The sequence below is a fragment of the Mus caroli genome, chromosome 13 (genome assembly GCF_900094665.2).
Source record: "Mus caroli chromosome 13, CAROLI_EIJ_v1.1, whole genome shotgun sequence".
Lineage (NCBI taxonomy): Eukaryota > Metazoa > Chordata > Mammalia > Rodentia > Muridae > Mus > Mus caroli.
This window is the reverse complement of record NC_034582.1, coordinates 50,983,808-51,004,900: the sequence shown is the minus strand read 5'-3', so window position 1 is coordinate 51,004,900 and position 21,093 is coordinate 50,983,808. Positions and strand designations below refer to the sequence as shown.

General features: G+C 50.0%; 2 protein-coding genes and 1 pseudogene across 3 annotated transcripts; all 3 read right to left on the bottom strand.

Annotated features, from left to right (window-relative positions):
* Positions 1-2,461: 2,461 nt before the first annotated feature.
* B4galt7 (beta-1,4-galactosyltransferase 7) lies at positions 2,462-12,424 on the bottom strand. Of its 2 annotated transcripts, none has more exons than XM_021180329.2 (6): positions 12,284-12,424; positions 7,944-8,306; positions 5,100-5,325; positions 4,101-4,184; positions 3,724-3,828; positions 2,462-3,308 (listed from the first exon to the last, which is right to left on the bottom strand). In XM_021180329.2, exons 1-6 carry the CDS (start codon positions 12,331-12,333, stop codon positions 3,153-3,155), a joined length of 984 nt encoding a protein of 327 aa, XP_021035988.1. In that variant the 5' UTR covers positions 12,334-12,424; the 3' UTR covers positions 2,462-3,152. The 2 variants fall into 2 exon arrangements, with proteins under 2 accessions (XP_021035988.1, XP_029324495.1); XM_029468635.1 differs by having other exon boundaries at positions 7,944-8,206; positions 12,284-12,407.
* Positions 12,425-14,760: 2,336 nt separating this feature from the next.
* On the bottom strand, positions 14,761-19,689 carry Tmed9 (transmembrane p24 trafficking protein 9). Its single transcript, XM_021180080.1, has 5 exons — positions 19,473-19,689; positions 19,223-19,323; positions 17,655-17,780; positions 16,868-17,014; positions 14,761-15,616 (listed from the first exon to the last, which is right to left on the bottom strand). The coding sequence occupies exons 1-5, from the start codon at positions 19,654-19,656 to the stop codon at positions 15,467-15,469; spliced, it is 708 nt and encodes a 235-aa protein (XP_021035739.1). The 5' UTR covers positions 19,657-19,689; the 3' UTR covers positions 14,761-15,466.
* On the bottom strand, positions 18,082-18,579 carry LOC110307840 (annotated as a pseudogene).
* Positions 19,690-21,093: the final 1,404 nt, after the last annotated feature.

Below are 21,093 nucleotides of genomic sequence, written 5' to 3'. Positions count from 1 at the left end.
CCCGCACTTTATCATCTATACAAAAATCGGCAGTACCTAGCTCTTATTCTTGGCTGCAAACTTGACTACATCTGGAATTAACAAAAGTCCAAGCTACTGGGCACACCTGTAAGGGATTTTTCTCTTCTTTTCTTTTTCTTTTGTTTTGGACATGGTTTCTCTGTGTATCCCTGGTTGTCCTGGAACTCACTCACTCGGTAGACCAGGCTGGCCTCAAACTCAGAGATCTTCCTGCCTCTGCTTCCCCAGTACTGGGATTACAGATGTGGGCCACCACCACTCAGCAGGATTTTTCTTGATTGGATCATTTGAGCTAGGCAGTCACCCCACCCTTCCCCCGTAAACTTCAGCCACGCCTGGTGGCAGCCTACATAAAATAAGGAATCTTTTTGCCTGTTTGCCCTCATTCTTGCTGGTAAGTCTATCCTACTGCTGAGTTATCCCTTTGCTGATATTAGAACCTACTTCTTTGGGATTCCAACACGACTGAAGGCCAGCTGAGATACCCAGTTTTGTGTACTGAGCAACTATTAGATTCTTGGCAGACAGCCGTTTTTGGACTAGCCAAACACAGCCTGTAAGCCACTCTAATAAGTCCCATATGTGTTCATTCATTCAATCACCTCTGTCTCTCCAGAGAACTGGAATACAGGAACAGAAGTGGTGATTGCCCTCAAATGACGGTCATTTCTCCCACACCCACACTGGCTAGGTGTGCTAGTCCTGGCACATCCTATCCACATCCCCAGTAGCAGATCAGGGATATTTGTTGATCGCTACTGCATAACATGGGTAAGGAAAACACAGAGGCAGACTATCATCTGCCTCGCCCCTGGCTCACCAGGTTTAGCCCTCTCTTTCTCCAGGAGTGAGCAAGGAAGGGAGACTGCAGATTGGGCTGTACCAGCTCCTGCCAGGGGAACCCAGCAGCTCCTGCCAGGGTGCTCACCAGCACACTGATAGTGTGATGGAGGAGCCGCAGGGGAAGGGAGGTCTGGAGAGTGTCTTCTTGGCCTTCCCTCTCTGGTCCCATAGCCCCAGAACCGGTAGATACGATCCTCACCTTTTCAGGTTTTTCTACATGCCAGGTCAGGGCAGAGCTGGGAGCTTTGCTGTCACATCTGTGACCACATGAGTTATTGCCCAAAGAGACACGTAAATCCAAGATGAGAAGACTAGAGCTCACAGGCAATGCCTCTCCATCTCCTCAGCTCTGTCTCTCACTTCTGTGGATGAGGCTCTGTCCCTGTGGAACCTGAAGCCTTGTCCTGTCCATCTTAGCCTCTCTCTGAACCTACATCCCACAGTCTGCCCAGCCACACACAGCAGGGCTGAAGCCATTCTCTGAGTCCCGAGGCAAGCTGTGAATTCTACCCTCCCAACTCTGGAATGCAGCTGTTCCTTCTGGGCTGCTCTGGGTATCCCAGTGGTAAACCAGTCACCTCAACTGCAGACTGCCCCTCTGAAGCCGCCCCCAGTGTGAGGCAGGCCTTGCTCGGACCCGTCCACACAGCCACTCATTTGCCTACTCTTGTTGGTGCTAGGTGTGAGCTAACCTTATGTTTTCAGTCTAAACTTCTGTGCTTAAGGGATCTCTAAGACACAGGGCATAATGGCACATGCCTTTAATCCCAGCACTCGGGAGGCAGAGGCAGGCAGATTTCTGAGTTCAAGACCAGCCTGATCTACAGAGTGAGTTCCAGGACAGCCAGGGTTATACAGAGAAACCCTGTCTCGAAAAGAAAAAAAAAAAGAGCTCTGTAAGACAAGTGCCTCTAACCTGCAAGCCCCGCTTGACCAGAACAGATACCTTGCCAATATTTAATAAAGCTTGCTTCAAATTTGGCTCAAAAATTGTGGTGGTGGTCTTATTCTCCTCGGGCAGTGGAGTGGAATGAACACGAGGCTTCCGCAGCACTCCCCAGTCCCGTGCTGTCTGCCTCAGCTCCCACCCTTCCTTCCAGCTGCGAGAGTGCTCTAGGGAATCTTCAGTTTCCCCCACTCAGGAACACGGCTCCCTTCTGTCCTGTCCCCATCCGCCAGGTCCTGTGGCTCGTCTTCAGTTACCTTCCTTCTGCCTATTTCCTAGTAAGGCCAGATGGAGCACCACGTCAGAGACAGAGCTCAGCCAGACAAAGCCAGAATCGAACTGGGCTTCCCAGGGGTAGCAAGGGGACTGCCCATGAGCCCGGGGGATCAGTGATGTGCAGGAACCCCACCTTGGGCTTTTCTGCCCATCCACGCCTGCCACCTTCCCCCAACACCAGTCCAGTTCCTTGCCAGTATATAACTGAGAGCATCGTCTTTTATTTCATCCCCCTTTGGTCAACCAAAGGTGACAAACCAGTGAACCATAAAACATTTTGTTTGAGCCAGGTGTGTTGGCGCACGCCTTTAATCCCAGCACTTGGGAGGCAGAAGCAGTCGGATTTCTGAATTCGAGGCCAGCCTGGTCTACAAAGTGAGTTCCAGGACAGCCAGAGCTATCAGAGAAACCCTGTCTCGAAAAACAAACAAACAAAAATTATTTTGTTTGGCCTGCCACAGATTTTCAAAGTTTTAGTTAACTGCTGCCATTAAAAAAAACAAAAGAGGAAATTCTGCTTAAGAATCCAGCATTCTAGTTTCTTTTGAAAATTGAGATCTTGTGTCCTGGTTCCTCCGGTTCAACTTTATCAGCCGATCCTTCACCCCGGCTTGTGTTCTGCCTTCTGATGATCTAAGCCTCCTAGCAGCAGCAGCTGTACACACTGGCCACGTGACTTCTGACTACATCTTTGTGAGTCTGTTCTTCCAGAGGAGCAGCGGAGCAGTGTGTCCCTGCTGAGGCTGTCCTGGCCACCTTCTCACTGCCTCAGGCCTCAGCACGCACGGGAGGGCAGGCAGAGCAGGGCAGGCAGGAGGCCAGGAGGAGAAGGTCAGTCAAGAGCCATACCTCCAGCAGCATCCCAGGGTCTACCTGTGTCCTGTCTTGGGCCTGGCTCTGGGGGCCAGGTTGCTGAAGACGCCGACTGGCTGGCAACTCCTTCAGGCCTCTCTGCATCCTCCTGAGCTGGGCCAAAGGCCTGAGGTTTCCTGAGCCTGAGCAGCACTGAGGTCTGGAAGCTTCCTTACAGTTTAGCTGTCAGCCAAGCTTCCTTACAGTTTAGCTGTCAGCCAAATATGCACCATGGGGTGGCTGTCTTATCGCAGTCCAACATGACATTGAGGACAGTGCACGGGGCCCCTCCTATAGACAGTGCTGTGCGGGAATCCACCCGGTACTTCACAGTGTTCAGGCCTCCCTCCCGGTCCACCTTGAACTGTTCCTGGACAGAAAAGAAGGGAAGAATGTGAACCCACGCTTCATGGTGCCTGCTGTTCACATGTCTCCATTAAGAGAGAGGAGGCAGAGGCTGACATGCTGCCCAGGCCTGTAGCCGCTCAGGAAGGAGAACACAGCTTCTATGTGGGATAATACAGCTACAAGACAGGGGTTCTGGAGCCCAGGCTAAGCCTTCCCACCCCAACCTGCATGGACTCTGAGGTCTGGGCTGACCCACAGTACCCTGTTCCACACAGCAGCCACCAAACAGGGCAAGGTGCTATGGAGAAGACCTGCTGAGTGACCTGGCCCCAGCAGGGGGATAGCACCATTTGGGCCGAAGGGGAACTTGGTGAAATGACCAGGCCTATTGGTCCCTGCCTATCCCTCACCACTCCACTGAAGAGATCAGCCAGCACCTGTTTTTGAGCCGCAATGCGTTTTTGGTCCCTCTTCCGCCAGGCAGGGTCATGCAAGTGGCGAAATGTCTGGTACCCAGTTGTGATTCCCGAGGGGCGGAAAAGCTGAGGAGAACAAAGGATGCAGGTGTCAGGCTGCCTCTCTTGTCACTCCTCTGGGGTTCTACTGGCTGCCATAGGCAGAGGCTCTTATGAGCCATCTTGTCGGAGAGGAGGCTCTAGCAGAGAGCACACATCCGGTCAAATGAGGCCCAGGAGTCGGGGTAAAGGTAGGGATCAGAACCAAGGGGACCCCAAGAATTTTGATGCAGCAATAAAGGGAGCCTTGGGACAGCCATGTAAGCCAGGACCAGGCAGAGCCATGCGAGGAGCCTTACCTGGAGGCCAGCTCCTTTGATGCGCCGGTAGAATTCATCATCCTCTCGGCCCCAGCCCCAAAAGCGGTTGGACATTCCGTTGCACTGACACAAAGACAGGCAGTGTCTGTCACATGCTCCCTCCTCCCAGGGGTGCACTTTGGTCTCCTACTTCTTGGGAGAACCAAGTCTGAGCCCAGCCAGCTTTCTTCTTCCTGCCCTGACTGTTCTGAGTGAATACAGGGTGCTGCGAGGTCCCTTCACTTCTGCAGTGTGAATGCAGGGCCCAAGGGAAGGCTCAGCACATCTTAGACCCACCCACCGCCCTTCTAACAGGGCGGTGAACAGGTATATGATTAGTGTCTCAAGTGTCAGCTCTCTTCAGAGGGCCAAAATGCCAACTGCTACTATTTGATTTCCTATTAACTGCATTTCTCCTGGGGTGGCTCTGCCCAGGTCTCTTTCTGTGTTTGAGGGACAACGGTCTCATTAACTCTTGATTGGTATCTGCTCAGGGGCTTCATTTACAAAACTGGCTTCAGCCATGGAGGACAGAGAAAAGCCATTCTGATCCTCTCACCCACCTGTGCCCCTGGGTCCCATCCAGAGCCAGTGTGTTTTAGTTTGGGACTCCTGTCTAGACTTCTGGGGAGGGAGGAGCTCCATCCCCCATCCCCCAACCAGGCCCCGTTTTACAGGCTGTAGCTACACAGCCTTCTCACAGGAGAGGGGCAGGCGCTGAGGCCTGGGAAGAGAAAGGAAGACCTGGTACCCTTGCAGGGAGGGGGAGGTTCTAGCTCCCTGTGACCAGCTGACACTGGAGCTTCTGTGGTCCCAGCAGAGCTCTCCCTGGCTAACGTGCTCCCTCCTGGTTCCCTCACAGTCTCTGGCTGCTGCTCAGGCTCTGGCACTGCTCCATCTGCTGGGCCCCAGGAAGGCTGCTCTACCCTCCCAACTGCCTAGACCCATGATGGGGAAGATCCCCAGCAAACGAGCAGAGCATGTGGGGCTGGGCCTCACCAGCTGGTAGTGCTGTTTGGACAGCAGCAGAATGCCGCCCACATAGGTCTTGTAGTGGTAGAGAGGGTGGAGCTCTGGGGAGGCCACATGGAAGGGCCCAGCCTCCGGGAAGCCATAGTCCAGCTCCTCATTGAGAGGCAGCAGGTCCACATCGTGCATGGCAATGTAGTCTGTGCTGTTGCTGCTCTCCAGGAAGCCCACATTGATGAGTGCTGCCCGATTGAACCTATGCAAGATAAACGATGCTAGGGAGAGGAAGCAAGCTTGTTTATCAACCTAGCTCAGACCCTGGCTACGCATAAGCCTCTTTGCTGTCACCACCCAGCACTAATGTCACTGTGGAATACTGCCCCCTCTGCTTGCTGTACGAAGGTTTATGCCAGAAACTGTTCAAAATACATGGAAGAGCAAGCGAGAAACAAATCCCTGTTCTCTAGCAAGTCAAGCCGGGTAGTGAAATGGAAACTGGCAGGGCAGGTGGGCAGCTATTCTCCTAGACAGGGCTGCCAGGATGGCCAGAATGGCAGGCAACATCCAAGGTGGAACTTGACAGCCTGAGTGAGTGATCCTATGAAAGCTGGGAGATCGGGCTCCACACAGAGGAGAGTAACTGCCAAGGTCTGAAAGAGCAGGAACTGTGTGGCTCCAGTCAGCACACTGAGAACAGACCAGGGGACTGGGTAGAAGCTGAGAGGCAAGAGGTGATGGTGGCCTGGCTTAAGGGGTCAGCAGAGGAAATGGTGAGAAGTGGGCAGATTCTAGATGTACTTTGCTAATGAGCTGGACACCATGACAGACAAAGACAGGTGAAGGTGAGGGAGGGCGAGTCTTTTTTGGCCTGAAATGTGTAGTTTCCACTTCCAAAAAAGGAAAAGAGGGAAAAGAAATCAGGTCTGAGGGGCCAGCACTCAGGGATTCAGCCATGATTCTATTAGGTTCGGGCTGCCTCTGGGACAGAGCATCACAACGGAGAGCGAGAGCACTTGGGCCGGAGCTCAGAAAGAAGGAATGGCGTTTCCAGGATAGGATGGGATTCCCCAGGGAGAGATGGAGGAGAGTGGGGTGCTGAGCTCTAGGGAATAGCAATTAGTTTGTCAGAGGGACAGGGACATTGAAAATGGGCTGAGGGGGGGGGGAGTTCGGGGGAGGGGGATGGCTGCTGAAACAAGGGAAACCGGAGGTTAAGCAGAGGCTTTAGATGGGAAAGAATCTGCTTAGCAGAAGCCACCGATGGAGAGAGAGTACGAGAGCCTGGGATTGTGGAAGTCGCCTGTGAACTCAGTGAGGGATCCTACGCAGCATAAGAGATGTCTGTTGAAATAATCTTTTTTTTTTTTTGGTTTTTCGAAACAGGGTTTCTCTGTGTAACCCTGGCTGTCCTAGAACTCACTTTGTAGACCAGGTCAGCCTCGAACTCAGAAATCCGCCTGCCTCTGCCTCCTGAGTGCTGGGATTAAAGGTGTGCACCACCACGCCCAGCTGAAATAATCTTGAAAATAGTTGGATGGCGGCGGTGGCGCACACCTTTAATTAGAGCATTCAGGAGGCAGAGGCTGGCGGATTGCCTGTGAGTGCGAGGCCAGCTACGTCTACAGAGTGGGTTCCAGGATAGCCAGAGCTACACAAAGAAACCTTGTGTAGAAAGAAAAAAATAAAAAATCGAAGAAAAAAAGAGGAGGAAGAAGAGAAGGAGGAGGAGGGGGAGGAGAAGGAGGAGAAAGACAGAGACAGACAGACAGAGAGGCAGAGGGAGTGGCGGTGGTGGGGGTGCCTTGAAGAAAGGAAAGTGAAGGAAGGAAGGAGCAGGGAACAGCAATGGACATATCATACAGAGAGGAGATCTTTCCCCTCTCTTCTTCTCTTTCTTTCCTTTCTTTTTTCTTTGTTTTTGTGTTTTGTTTTGTAGGACAGGGTTTCTCTGTATAGCCTTGGCTAACCTGGAACTCCCTCTGTAGACCAGGCTGAGATCCACCTGCCTCTGCCTCCCCAGTGCTAGGATTAAAGGTATACCACCATCCCTGGCTCCCTCTTTTTTTGAGGGGGGGGGGGTTTCGAGACAGGGTTTCTCTGTGTAGCCTGGGCTGTCCTGGAACTCACTCTGTAGACTAGGCTAGCCTCAAACTTAGAAATCCACCTGCCTCTGCCTCCCAAGTGCTGAGATTAAAGGCATGTGCCATCACTGCCCGGCTCCTGGCTCCCTCTTTTAAGACATTAACTTAGAATATCCGTAAGTTACAGAGTGGTGGACGTCAAAGAACAAGTTGTAAGAGTCATTGGTCTCCTTCCACCACATGTGGTCACCAGACTTGGTGGCACACACCCTTACCTACTGAGTCACCTTGCCTCACACTCACAGGCTGTCTGTTTAGAGGAGTGCTATCCTGGAGTGTCTGTGTGCGTGCTGGTGTGAATCACCAAGAGGAGGAGCAGACTATGCTGAAGAGGCCCCTGTGGTTGGAGCACTGGCCCTGAGAGGGAGAGGAGTCCAAGGCTACAGTGGGAGAGAGTCCCAGGGAGCCTGGGGCAGAGACTGCTGGGAGGTGAGTGGAGACAGCAGGACCTGAGGCAGCGCTCCTCCAGGGACCCTGCATCATGGCTTCTCAGTGTCCTTAAGCAACATTCCACATCCAGTGATCTCTCTAAAGCAGACTTTACACCACAGCCCACCCCAGAGACTCCTGCTATACCCAGTGAGAGTGGCCTACCTCCTCCCACCATGTGGCCCTTGCTCGCAGTAGCCCATCACAGGCCTGAGCCCTGAGCGAGAAGAACAGGCGCTGGCAGCCAGGGGTGAGGGGAGAGAGGCACTGGGAAGCGAGGTGTGGCTCGGGAGCTGCTCCTCACCTGAAATGGTCCACCTGGTTGAGCACATAGATGTGGTGCTGGATCTTCTTCCTGCTTAGGAAGCGGTGCATGTGGGGCACAAAGACCAGCAGCTCCTCAAAGCGCTCACGAAAGGGCACCAGCACTGCCAAGCGGTGAGGCCCCCAGGACTCATCTTCTTCCCAGTGCTCAGGGGGTGGCTCTGGAGGGCAAGCCCGGGGTGGACCCGAGGTCTCCTGCCCTTGTCCCCTGGTCACCTGGGCCATATCTCCAGAACAGCTGAGCTGCAGCCAGAGCAGGGAGAAGAAGACCAACAGGAGAAAGGCAATGAAGAGGTGGAAGATGGAGCATTTCCGGCGGAGGCCTCCAGGAAGCAACCTGGCCCTGAGGTGAGAGCGGGAAGGAGGTCAGGAGGACAGGGCTGGCCGAGATCCTCTCAGGACCCTCTCTGGCCTCCCCGAGGGAGGATGGGGGAGTCAGTGCAGAAGCAGGGGTGAATGGTTTTGCTCATGCTGTTTCCACCTGGGATCAGTTCTTTCGCCTGCCTAGGCCCAGCCTGGGCTCCCCGCTGGGACCCTCCCTCTCAGACAGTTCAGAGCAGTCAGGATTGCCTCAGTCATTCAAAGACTTCTTGTATCCGGATGGAGTCTGGGTCAGAGCACTGGGAGGAAGGAGTCAGCTCATTGTTTCAAATCAGTTTCTCCCTAGAACAGTGTCTGGAGGCCCTGGGCCAGTGGGAGGGGTTCCGGCTTAGAAAGGGTTAAGTGACTTTGTTGTGCTGCTGAGGTGCCGGGAAAGCTCCCAAAGCTCCCCAAGAACGGGCGTGTGCTGACATAAGCCCCAGGCTAAACGGTTAAAACCGCCCACTGTAAGGCCCACTGGGATAGTGGGAGATCACAGGAGAGCCCATAGGGCGGGCGAGCAGAAGGAAGGTGGGAAGGACAGGGAGGGTTCAGCACCATATTCTAATGTAAGAACCTGGACAAACACTGAATATCTGTCACTGGGTGTCTGGGAAACTGCCCTTTAACAATTCCAAAAATAAAAGCCCAGGTGAAAAGCCTGACAAGGTGGCCAGGATGGATTTTGAGTTCAAGGCCAATCTGGGTTAGATAGTGAGACTATCTCAAAAACAAAGAAGCAAAAAAAGAAAGAGTGGAATTCACCTTTGCCTCTCTGGAAGTTTCTGGGGATACTAGGAATGCTTGTGAGACTCTAAGGAGGCTTCCTCTCCAGCTCCCCCTGCCTCTGCCCAAGTGACCAGCAAAGGAACCTAGACTATAACCTCCAAGGGTTGAGAACCAGCTCTCAGGTCTTGCAGACGCTACCTCCTGAGATCGCCTGCAATGATCTTGCCTACTGGTCTTCGAGCTGTCCTTCACTTTCACTCCTATGGCTGTTCTGACTCTGCTCACAAGGTTAATGCCCAAACCCTTAGTCAACAGTCAGAACAGTCTGTGATATTGGAGAAACTGCAATTTCTCACAACCGTTCCCTCTCATCGGGGTAACAAAAGGCCTTTCTCCTGGCTACACTTCTTCTGCCCCCTCCCCTTTTCTACTAAGTGATATCCTCTTATTTTATCTACTTAGTAGTTTTTTCCCAATCTTTCAAGGCCAAAGACCCACGTCATGTCACACCCATCACTGCCCCACCAAGCTCCCTGCTGTGTTCCCAGGGTACCCTGCACTTCCATCCTTACAGCGCTCACGTTAGACGGGCTGCATGATCCTACTCGCAGAACATGTCATATTTTTATCTGTGGCCTCAGGCCCAGTCAAACAGCAAAGAGCTTGTCAATCGTGTTAGGGGAAAGGTCAACGCAGCCCAAGCATGCTATAAGGCACACACTGGAGCCACATCCATGCCTACCTTTCTCTAAAGACACAGCTGCAAACCTGGAAGCCAGCAGCCCTGAAGCCAGGCCCAGGTCCCTCATGCAGCTGAGAGGTTGCCCAGTAGGACTCCCTTCACAGGACTTCTGACTTACCCCCCATTGTCCTGTGGTGATGGTTTCCACTGTGGAGCAGTAGAGCCCAGACCTGCAAATGGCCTGACAGGCCTGGGACCTTTATAGATTCTTTCTTGCACTCTGGGCTCCTTCTGGGAGCAGGACTGAGATTTATATGATGAGCAATGGGCAATAGACCTCCTTTGGGGGAATAAACAATGACCATTATCCAGGTACAAGGCATGGATCGGACAGTCCATGTGCTTTCTCGTGCTGTTTCTTCAATTCAACCTCCCCTTTCTATAAAGGACGTGTGCCCAAGCCCGGCGTGGTGGCGCACACCTTTAATCCCAACACTCGGGAGGCAGAGGCAGGCGGATTTCTGAGTTCGAGGCCAGCCTGGTCTACAGACTGAGTTCCATGACAGCCAGGGCTATACAGAGAAACCCTGTCTCGAAAAACCAAAAAAAAAAAAAAAAAGAACGTGTGCCCAAGGACACTCTCATTCTTTGCTCTAAAAGCCAAAACCACTGAGGGTCCCAATTTTATCAGTAAAAGTGATGAAACTGAACACAGAGAACAGGGGCTGTTGGTGCCACCTGGTGGTCATCTTCAGAACTGCAGTACTGGCTGCTCCCACACTCAGGTTCTCAGGGATAATTTAGAAAAGGGATGGTCTCCTTTATCTAAGGCTAGTTAGGGGTGCTTCAAACCCAAGCAGGCTCGCACTAGAGCTACTACCCAGTTACTACACTATTTTATATTTGTCCCATGAATCTTTGCTGTGTCAAAAGCACTGAATGGACATCAATCTATTTTTCTGAGAACACAATAACAGAAAATGATCAGAAGATGGCAATTCTCCTCTATAATCTATCTTCATCATTCTTCAATGAGCCCTTACAAGTAGATATTATGATATTCATTTCAGAGATGGAAAACCGAGGTCAGAAAAATTAAGTGGGGCTGGTGAGATGGCTCAGTAGGTAAGAGCACCCGACTGCTCTTCCGAAGGTCCAAGGTTCAAATCCCAGTAACCACATGGTGGCTCACAACCATCCGTAACGAGATCTGGCACCCTCTTCTGGAGTGTCTGAAGACAGCTGTAGTGTACTTATATATAATAAAAATAAATAAATCTTTAAAAAAAAAAAAAAAGAAAAATTAAGTGGTCTATTTCTGGCCACCATGGACCATGCTTCTACTATATTACTGTCACCTTTTAACACCAAATCTGAAAAAAAAAGAAAAGAAAAAGAAACAAACACCCCAAAAGTATGCCCACTAAATTCTAGAGCCTTACAACATCTAACAAATGTGTCATTCATTAAGTGAATATACACTAGCGTGTTGGGGGAAAGAAAATGGGAACCCTCAACCATAAATTACATTGTTTCTCCATACCTGTGATTTTGTTATTGTTATGAATCATAATATAAAAATCTGATATATGCAACCCATGGGGACCGTGACCCACAGGTTGAGAACCACTGGACTAACTCACGGTCCACACAAAAAAATGCTTCAAGCCTAAAAGTGTAATGCCCCATAAATCTAGGCAGGAAAATCACCTCCGCCATTCTGTTTCAGTGAGAAATATCTTAAACTCGGGTCTGAGCCAGACTCACACCTAACACTCAAAGCAGACCCCCACACAAGTACAGCAGCACAGGAAATGAACTACTGGGTGTGTCTAGTATAAGACAGGCAATGGCTAACCAACCAGGAAGAGAACACAGGAAGCTCTGTCTGGTGTGATCTTCCCGGCCAGCCGCAAAGTATGAGAGGGCATGAAGGCAAAGGATAGGATCTGAAGTCACATGGATATGACAGGGCAGACAGAAAAAAATAAATAAATAAAGACCTTCAGCCCCACAACACAGAGAGATCCGCTGTAAGAAATGAACAGAATCATCTGCTACATGAAAACAGACAAACACACAAAGACACGGGAGAGAGAGTGGTTCTCAGCCTTCCTACTGATGCAGCCCTTTTATACAACTCCTCACGTTGTGGTGGCCCCCAACCATAAATGTCGTCGTTATTCCACATCTGTGGTTTTGTTATTGTTATGAATCGTAACATAAATGTCTGATATACGCAACCCAAGGGGGCCGCGACCCACAGGTTGAGAACCATTGGACTAGTTCGCGGTCCAAACAAAAAGATCAATGGAGAGAGCAAGGCAGAGACCCCAGACACAGGGACGCGCAGAATAGAAGCTAGTAGGAAAAGAGAGCCGTGCAGACAATACCAATGACGCTCCCCCCACCCCCAGAGAACCACAAACACTCAGGGTGACCCCCAGAAACCCAGATACGACAGCGTCGGGTTGCTAAGATTCTGCAGGAGGCCGAGAAAAGGAATGGCACCCAGGGGGACGCGGCTCCTGCCGGCTGCGGCCGCTCACCTGCCATCCTCCCAGGGCAGCTGCGCCGCTTTCCTCCGGGAGGGCAACATCGTGGCGGGACACAGCAGGACATGGGGCTCCGGCTCACAGCCCCGCTGCCCCGCCGGCCCAGTCTACGCGGCGTCTCCGCCCCCGCCCCGCCCCCCGGTCCGCCGAGTCCGTCCCTCCGGCCAGGCCGGCTGCACCTCAGAGCCACAGCTTATAAGGTTCTGCTGCCTGGAGAACCGATGGCCGAACCTAGCTAGGTTCTCACTACATACAAGGGCCCACTGGATGTCACAAGAAAGGGAGTTCCCTCCCATCACCCAGGTCAAAGGCGAGCAAACAAGCTAGAGACTAGCTGGAACTAGACGTGTACTGCAGAACAGCACGTCTGGGATAAGGTACATCTTCCTCCTTTCCCCCTCAAGTGAAGGCTGGTAGCATCGCAGCATTCCTAGGGTCAGCCCAGCAGAGAAAGCACGTACACTTGGAGCACAAGATCCAGTTCAGAATTCGGAGCGGATCTCGAAAGACTGATTGTGCTTCAAACACTGCTCTGATAATTTAACAACGCTGAGGCGAGTCGATTTTTCTGTGACGGTTTTATCACTTGGGTTATATAAATTGTTCGTATTCTGTGTGGTCATTGTAGGAAACGAAAACCCATTTAGTGCAGTGCTTGGCACAGTTACACTATATAAATGCTGTCGTCTGATTTGAGAACTGAAGGAATGAATAGGAGACTGAGCTGCCTCTTTGCCTGTGTGACTTTATCCACTCTCTTCCCCTCTTACCCACCTGGGAAAAGAGAGGCAGTTACTAGACTTCACGTCTGTTCTTCTTTCAGGCAAAATTCAATATTCTAATAAGTACCTAACATTTATTAAGTCTTACTTTGTGCTACTCATTATTATCCTAATTTTTAAAAAAAGATTTAGTTATTATATGTAAGTACACTGTAGCTGACTTCAGACAGTCCAGAAGAGGGCATCAGTTCTCATTACGGATGGTTGTGAGCCCGTCAGCCACCATGTGGTTGCTGAGATTTGAACTCAGGACCTCTGGAAGAGCAGTCAATGCTCTTAACCATTGAGCCATCTCTCCAGCCCCTGTTCTAAGTTCTTTATGGCTGTGCTTTTATTTAGTCTTTATGAATAGGTATTATTTCCATTGTGAAGATGAAAGGACCGAGGCACAGGCAGGTCATTGGTTTGTGTGCATAATCTTTTTTCCAGCCACAATCTATGATCTCCAATCTCAAATACATTGTTTCAAGGTAGATCTTCACTATTGGTTGAGAAGTTAATTGTTCTTAACTTTCTCCCCCCCCCCCCCCCCCCCCCGCTTAAACCCTAACAAACACAACTCCACAACTCAATGCTTTGTTCTGTGGCTCTTCTAGGGCTCTGCATCCCACACCAGAAACTTACCAAGTCAACCATAGATGTGGCAGACCTTTTTTTTTTTTAATTTTTCTTTTAAGATTTATTTTATATATGTGAGTACATTGTCACTCTCTTCAGACACACCAGAAGGCATCAGATGCCCATTACAGACGGTTGTGAGACACCATGAGGTTGCTGGGAATTGAACTCAGGACCTCTGGAAGGTCAGTCAGTGCTCTTAACCACTGAGCCATCTCTCCAGCCTGATGTGGCAGATCTTAAAGGCAGGATTGACCTCCTGCAGAGACCAGTTAGGCAGGGCCATCAGGTGATAAGACAGTCAGGTGACCAGTTGCTCTAGTGTTAGACCTCAAACTCAAGAAACTAAATTTTATATAAAAATCCAAATTAGTCGGGCGGTGGTGGCACACGCCTTTAATCCCAGCACTCGGGAGGCAGAGGCAGGCAGATTTCTGAGTTCGAGGCCAGCCTGGTTTACAAAGTGAGTTCCAGGACAGCCAAGGCTGTACAGAGAAACCCTGTCTCGAAGAAAACAAACAAACAAACAAACAAACAACAACAACAAAAAAACCCAAATGAACTGCTTTTAAATCAGTGTTCCATTATTTGTCATGTTGACACTTGGCACTCTTGGTGAGTACGGTAAGCACAGCACTGTTTCTGGGTTTCTGTTTCCTTCCAAGCCTTATGAATCCCTAATGAGAAAACTAGCAGCAACCGAGCAATGTCAGATGGTTTTGACAAACCCGTCACCACCTGCTCGATACAAGAAACCATGGCAAGGATGGAGATCGTGATGTTCACAGGTGGAGACTACCCTGGAGTGTGAGGCCTTGTGCCCTCTGGAAGTTACTACTCCCTCCCACCCTCCCTTTTTGTTTTTTCCAGACATGGCTGCTCTGTGTAATATAGCCTTGGCTGTCCTGGATTCACTACATAGACCAGGGTGGCCTTGAATTCACAGAGAAATACCTGCCTCTGCCTCCTGTGTGCTGCTATTAAAGTTGTGTACCATCACTTCTGGCCTTGTTCCATTCTCCAAGTATCATCACACCCACCAAGAGTAACCACGAACAGGACAAGTTTTTCTTCCTTTTTTTCTTTTTTTTTTTTAATTGGGAAACCAATGTAACAAACCCACATTCATTGAAAATAAACTCAGTAACTAAGACTGTAGGCTCTGTCTCCAACCAGCACCAAAGTCTCTGCTTGGTTTGATACCAGTTGTTCAAGCCCCAGAAAGGACAACTGTAACAAACTAAAATCAACCTCTGGGCCCCTTTTGTGCACTGCAACCCCTCCACACCCTTAAACTGACACGCAGCAAACACACCCTATATAAGCAGGCTGGTTCTAAGCCAAAGGCAAGAAAAGCAAAGTTTCTGGAATAGCAAGGAGTCACTGATACACCCTGACCTGCTCAAAATCCCACATTAACAAAGGAAGACAGAAGGAAAATCAGCTTGCTGCCCCACCCACTTCCCTCCCAAAACCTACCCCAGACAGCAGCCTCATATCCCTGATCAGTAACACTGAGATTCTGAGACACCAAGGGCATCGCCAGCCCCTGAGTGATTACTGCAAAAGGTCCAGAGGTGGAGGTGGGAGGGCTTGTCCCACTACTGGCTCAGCATTAGCCAGCCAGGCTGCTGTCCTCCACCTGAGCTTGACAAATGGGGACATGCTTACAGTCCCTCTCTCCTCCAGAACATCTGCGGCTCTTCCCAGAGAGGAACTGGATCCAGGTCCTCTTCCCACAGCCTGGAAGAAAGATCGCCTGTGAGGCTTGGGACAGCTACACCAACTTCTTGGCTTCAAAAAAGCTCTTGAGGTGCCGCATCTGCCAGACGCCAATGGCCACGAGGATGAGAGTCTGCAGGATGGACCACCATAGCACTCGCTGGTTGGTGCTTTCGCTGGTTTGTCTGAAGCGCTCTTCTCGCCACTGTTGGAAAATAAATGGCAAGGCTTAGTAGTCTAAGAATGCTGGAACCGCTGTGTTCCCAGCTTGCAAAGATCCCCAGGGCCACCCACCCTACCCAAAGTGTGGCCAAATGCCTGCAGGGACTATCTTCATCGGTAGCAGTCGGATGACTGCTGGCAGACTAAGGCATTTCTCCTAAGTCTGTCTGTCCATTTGTCAGATACAGTCCTCACTTAACCCTTCCTGATACCTAGAGAGGAGAGGGAAGGTGGTGGCAAGCGACACACTAAGTGTTCTGGAGCACTTAGTCCAGAGGTGTCCTGGAGCACTTAGTGTGGACTTCGGTCTGGGTCTTTCAATCTGCTCCTTAAAGATCACATGTGTCATACATTCAGAATGCAAACTGGTGGGCTGAACTTGGTTAGTTCACAGTTTTTCTGTTTGCTTTTGTTTTCCTTCCTTATGATGCAGTCTCCTGTCAGGCAGTGGTGGTACACGCCTTTAGTCCTAGCACGGGGGGGGGGGGGGGGCAGAGGCAGGTAAATATCTGTGAATTCAAGGCCAGCCTGGCCTACAAAGCAAGTTCCAGGACACAGAGAAACCTTCTTTCAAAAAAACCAAAAAAAATAAAAATAAATAAAAATTTAAAAATTAAAATAGCTGGGCCTGGTGGTGCATACCTTTAATCCCAGCATTCAGGAGGCAGGGGCAGGCAGATTTCTGAGTTCGAGGCCAGTCTGGTCCACAAAGTGCGTTCCAGGATAGCCAGGGCTATACAGAGAAACCCTGTCTCCAAAAACCAAAATAAGTAAATAAATAAAATAAGGTGAGTGGGGGGCGGTAAGTGGGAAGCTAAAATCTCAGAACTGCCTTTACTACTGGGAGGCCATAGCAGACACTGTATACTTTTTCCTGTTTAGATGGGTCACTGCCCATCAACTACAAGTCATTCATGATACCTGCCTGGTTCCTGGTCACGAAAAATTCAGAGGCTTTAGATTCTGGGGACACCCAGAACCTTTAAAACGGCTGCTAAGGTGCTGGTATTAATTATCATGTTCTTCTCCTGTTTGTCACTGTGATTTCCTGTGAAGCCAGGCTCTTATGAGGCTGTGGCTCAATAACAAATGGACTCTGTAACACACAGTCACCTTTTAGACCTGCACTCTGGCATAGGTAAGTCCCCTGGGCTTCCATAAAGAGTCTTTCCTGCAACTCCTAGCGGCAGAGCTTGCCACCGGTCGGCCAAGCCGGCCCTCACCCAGCACTCACCCGCTGGTAGTTCTGCTCCTTTTGGATCTGCTCCACTTGCTCCACCAGCTGTCGCACCCTCAGCTGCAGCTCGCTCAGCTTGTCCTTGGCAGCAATTTCTGCATAGTCGTTCGCATGTTCGCCCACTTGGATGTCAAGGTGAACCCTCTGGGGAGGGAAGAGTGAGGCGGGCCTGCTGCCTCTGAATGCCCGACTGGCAGCTGATCTGTCTACCTTCCCTTTTTTCTCTTTCTTTGTGTTAAATTCAGCTCACATACTGAGACACCCTCAATGCTATGGGGCTCCAGGTATACGAGTGAAAATAATAAGCTTGGGGCTCACACTCTGACCTATGTTCATACTGTTTGTTAATAAGCTGGGGCTCACACTCTGACCCATGTTCACACCATTTGTTCTTTGTAGCCATGGCTTCCCAAGAACAGAAAAACTTCAAAGAGCAAAGACACAGATTCAAAAAACATATTTGTACTGAGAATGAAGCCTTTTTGGTCATTCTTTAGATCAATTCATATGCCACATATGTCATTAACATTGCATTAGGGGTTATAAATAACCTAGAGATGATAAAGTATACAGCAGGATATGTATGCATTGTATAAAAGCACACTATTACGGTCGTAAGAAATGGCTATACAAACTGATCAGTCACTATGCCCTGCATGCCCTCTGGCAATCCAATGCTTTAAAAGGCACAAAATCCAGTACCTGCCACACTCACAGTACGAATGCCCAGTCCTAAGCAGGGCACACTGCCTGAAAGCCTTTGGTCACCCATGGACCTACTTACCAGCATCCCTCCGGCAAAGAGGGAGAACTTGGTGGAATTTGAGTGAAGACAGATCTGGTGCTCACCAGGGGTGTGGGAGGTGAAGGTGAACCTGCCCTCAGAGCCATACTGCCGGGCCAGGATGACCTATAGATAACAGGGAGGATTTCAGTCAGTGATGCTGCCAGGAGACTAAGAAAAAATGGGGTTAAAAGCTCTGAGCACAAGAGTCTGCAAGGAGAGCCGTGGGCATGTCACAGCACTAAAGGACCCAAGGGTACTCAGCCACAAGTATGAAATGATCGCAGAGAACTATCTGGGGCAGGGTTGAAGGGTCTTACATCAGGCTGGCGAGTAACTGCTCCCCAGGCGGAGCTGGCCTGCCTCTACCTTCCGGGGCAGCATGACCACCATGTTGCTGTTTTGTTTTTTTGTTTCTTTGTTTTTATGCCTGTTAATTTTTTTTTTTTTGACAGAGAAAACACAGCAGTGTTTTCAACACCTAGTATTTTATTCAGATAGCAGTCCCGTTACACATGGTCCAAGAACATTCAAATAAGAACTCAAACCAGAAGTTAAAAGATTGGTCTTCAAACATCATAGCCAACAATGCCACGTTTGCCTATGATCTCTCCGATATAAAACCACATCCACACCTCAGTGGCCACCAAACCATTCAGCACAGCTTCCTTAACTGTAAGGTGTTTGAAGCACTTTGAATGCTTTTTTTCACACTCTGAATAGCTGTAGGGATTTCACCAGGGGTTGGGGGAACCAGCTCAAACTTGGCATAATGACAAAATGTGGCCAATCGAGGCTTCGAATAAGTCACGGCAGCAGCTACCATCGACGGTGCCTTCCCCGAGAAGTTACGGATGAACTTGGCCATGGTCTAAAGTGGAAGGTACGTCTCCCCGAACCACCATCTGAGTGTCACCCCCAGAAGCGCCTGTTAATTTTTTAAAGTTTTTTTTTTTTCTTTATTTGTGTGAGTGTTAGCATTGGGTGTCCTGAAACTCACTCTGTTGACCAGGCTGGCCTGGAACTCACAGAGATCTAACTGTCTCTGCCCTCCAAGTGCTGGGATTTAAGGCATGGGCCTGGCTGCAAATGCTCTTCCTTGATGCTCAGCCATCTCTCCAGGTGCTTCGATGAATGGTGATGTCAAAAATAACTTCCACAACTATTCTGATGGTTAGTGACAACAAAACTATTTTGCCTTTTGTCTTTAAAACATTATTTGTCAAAATTGAAAGGTGCTCTGTTTTGTTAAATTAAGGCCTAAACAACAACTTTAGCATTAGCAACTTTTTGGTATCCATCACTGCAATTAATACACTTATCGCTAAAGTTAAGTGAGCTTCCATTTCACAGGCTAGGGAAAGCAGCCGAATTGGGGGAGTCACTCAGAGGTCACTGAGAAGTTGAGAACAGAACTTGTCCAGCAACCGCGGCCCAAGTTCCTAGAGAAGATCCGGTACCTTCCCACAACACCAACTAAAATTCTCGATCGAACAGATAAGGAAACAAACAAAGAAGTACCGGAGCTTGCTTGACGCGGGTCCCGGAGCGGGTAAGGGCCAACTTACCTTGTCCTCGGGGTCTTTTACCTCTACGAACATGCCAAGCCCAGGGGTGGCTGGCTGGTACTCCTCCCGCTGTTTGTCATACAGCTGCGTCCGGTAATTTCCTGGAGACAGGCGGAAAAAGGAAGATGAGATAAGCTCGAAGAGGTGCCGGGTTCGCGGCCAGGCTAGCTACCCGGAACGGGTCGCATCCCCCCCACCCCCCGCCCCAGGACCACTGACTTGTCCCAAACGCTTCCCTGAGCCCCCGCACCGATGACCATGGTCTCGTCTGGGATCTCCTCAATGAAGCACTTCTTTTCTGTCTCTCCGATGTGGAAATACAGCGCGCTTCCACGGGCTGAAAGCCACAGCAGTAGCAAGAAGGCCCGCATTCCTCTCCCCAGCAAGAGTCCCGGTGAGCTTCCGACTACCCGCACGCCTCGCACCGCAGCCATCTTGCCCCACCTGCCTGCGCAGGCGCAGACTGCGGAGCCACGTAGCCCAGCGGAGGCCACCGCAGTGCTTGCCGGGACTGCGAGTTCCGCCGCATAGACTACAAGTCCCTAGATACACCACGCCTCCGCGCGGCAGTACCTGATTGGGGCCGGTTTCTGCAGGCTGAGGACTGGGGTCTCCAAAATGGAAGGATTTTCTTCGATTTAGCCAAATAGCGAGATGACTGATAATAGTTGTCAGCCTACGCAACATATAAGCGGAGGCAAGGTTCGAACCTGTTTCACCCAATAGTAATACAACTCTCCCTCTTGCCCATCCTCTTCCCATCCCTCTTTGCTTTTGTTTGTTTTGACACAGGGTCTTTCTATGTTTCTTTGCCTCACAGGAACTTACAATGCAAACTCCCCATGGCCTGAAATTTGTAGGGATCTTTCTGACTCTTAAGTGTTGGGATATAAAGTGCACGTAACACTATGTTCAGCCATCCTACTCTCGGTTACTATTTGCATGGTCTATTCTTTCCCACTCATATCATTACTTTATATTCCAAAATGAACCTCTTAGGGGCAACATGTAATTAGATCATGCCTTTTGAACGTCATCTTGCCAAGTTCTACCTTTTAATTGTAGGGTTTATGCCACTTACATTTAATTTAATCATGAATAAGATTTATAACTATCATTGTGTTGTTTATGTATGTCTTGTGTTTGTTGTTCACCAATACCTTTATCTGTACTAAGTAGATACATTGTGGCTTTTTTTTTTTTTTTTTTTTCCTTGAGACAGTCTAACTATGTAGCCCTGCCTGGCTCTGACCTTGATAGGTAGACCATGTAGGTATCTCTCTAAACTCCACCCACACAGTTCCTGGCAACAGCCAAGTATGCTCCGCCCCACGGTTACCTGGCAACAGTCAGGTAGTCCTGGCCCTATAAAAGGGGCTGCTTGTCCCCTCCTCTCTCTCTTACTCTCTTGCCTCTTTCACCTTTGCTCTTCATTCCCTTCCCCTCTCTCTCCACGTGGCCATGGCCAGCCCCTATTTCTCTACTCTCTCCTTCTCTTTGCCTCTACTACTCTCTTAACTGCCTTCCCCATGCCCTAAATAAACTATTTTATACTATACCAGTGTGGTCTGGTCCCTCAGGGGGAAGGGATGACTTGGCATGGGCCCACTAAGGCACCCCCTTCCCCCACACCCTGCCAGAACATATTCTGTCCGTCTTGGATTGATAGAGATAAGGAAAGCCCACACAGGCAAGAAGAGGGAGTCCCACATTGTAGCTGAGACAAGAATGCATGGAACTTTTACTGAACAGGCTCATAGTGCAGAGAGATTCCAGAGATCAGGAGATCCAGAGGGCAGCACAGAAATGCTGATGAGGAGAAATTGCAGAAAAGCTAGATCTCATCTCCCTTCCAGGCCTCTGGGGTATAG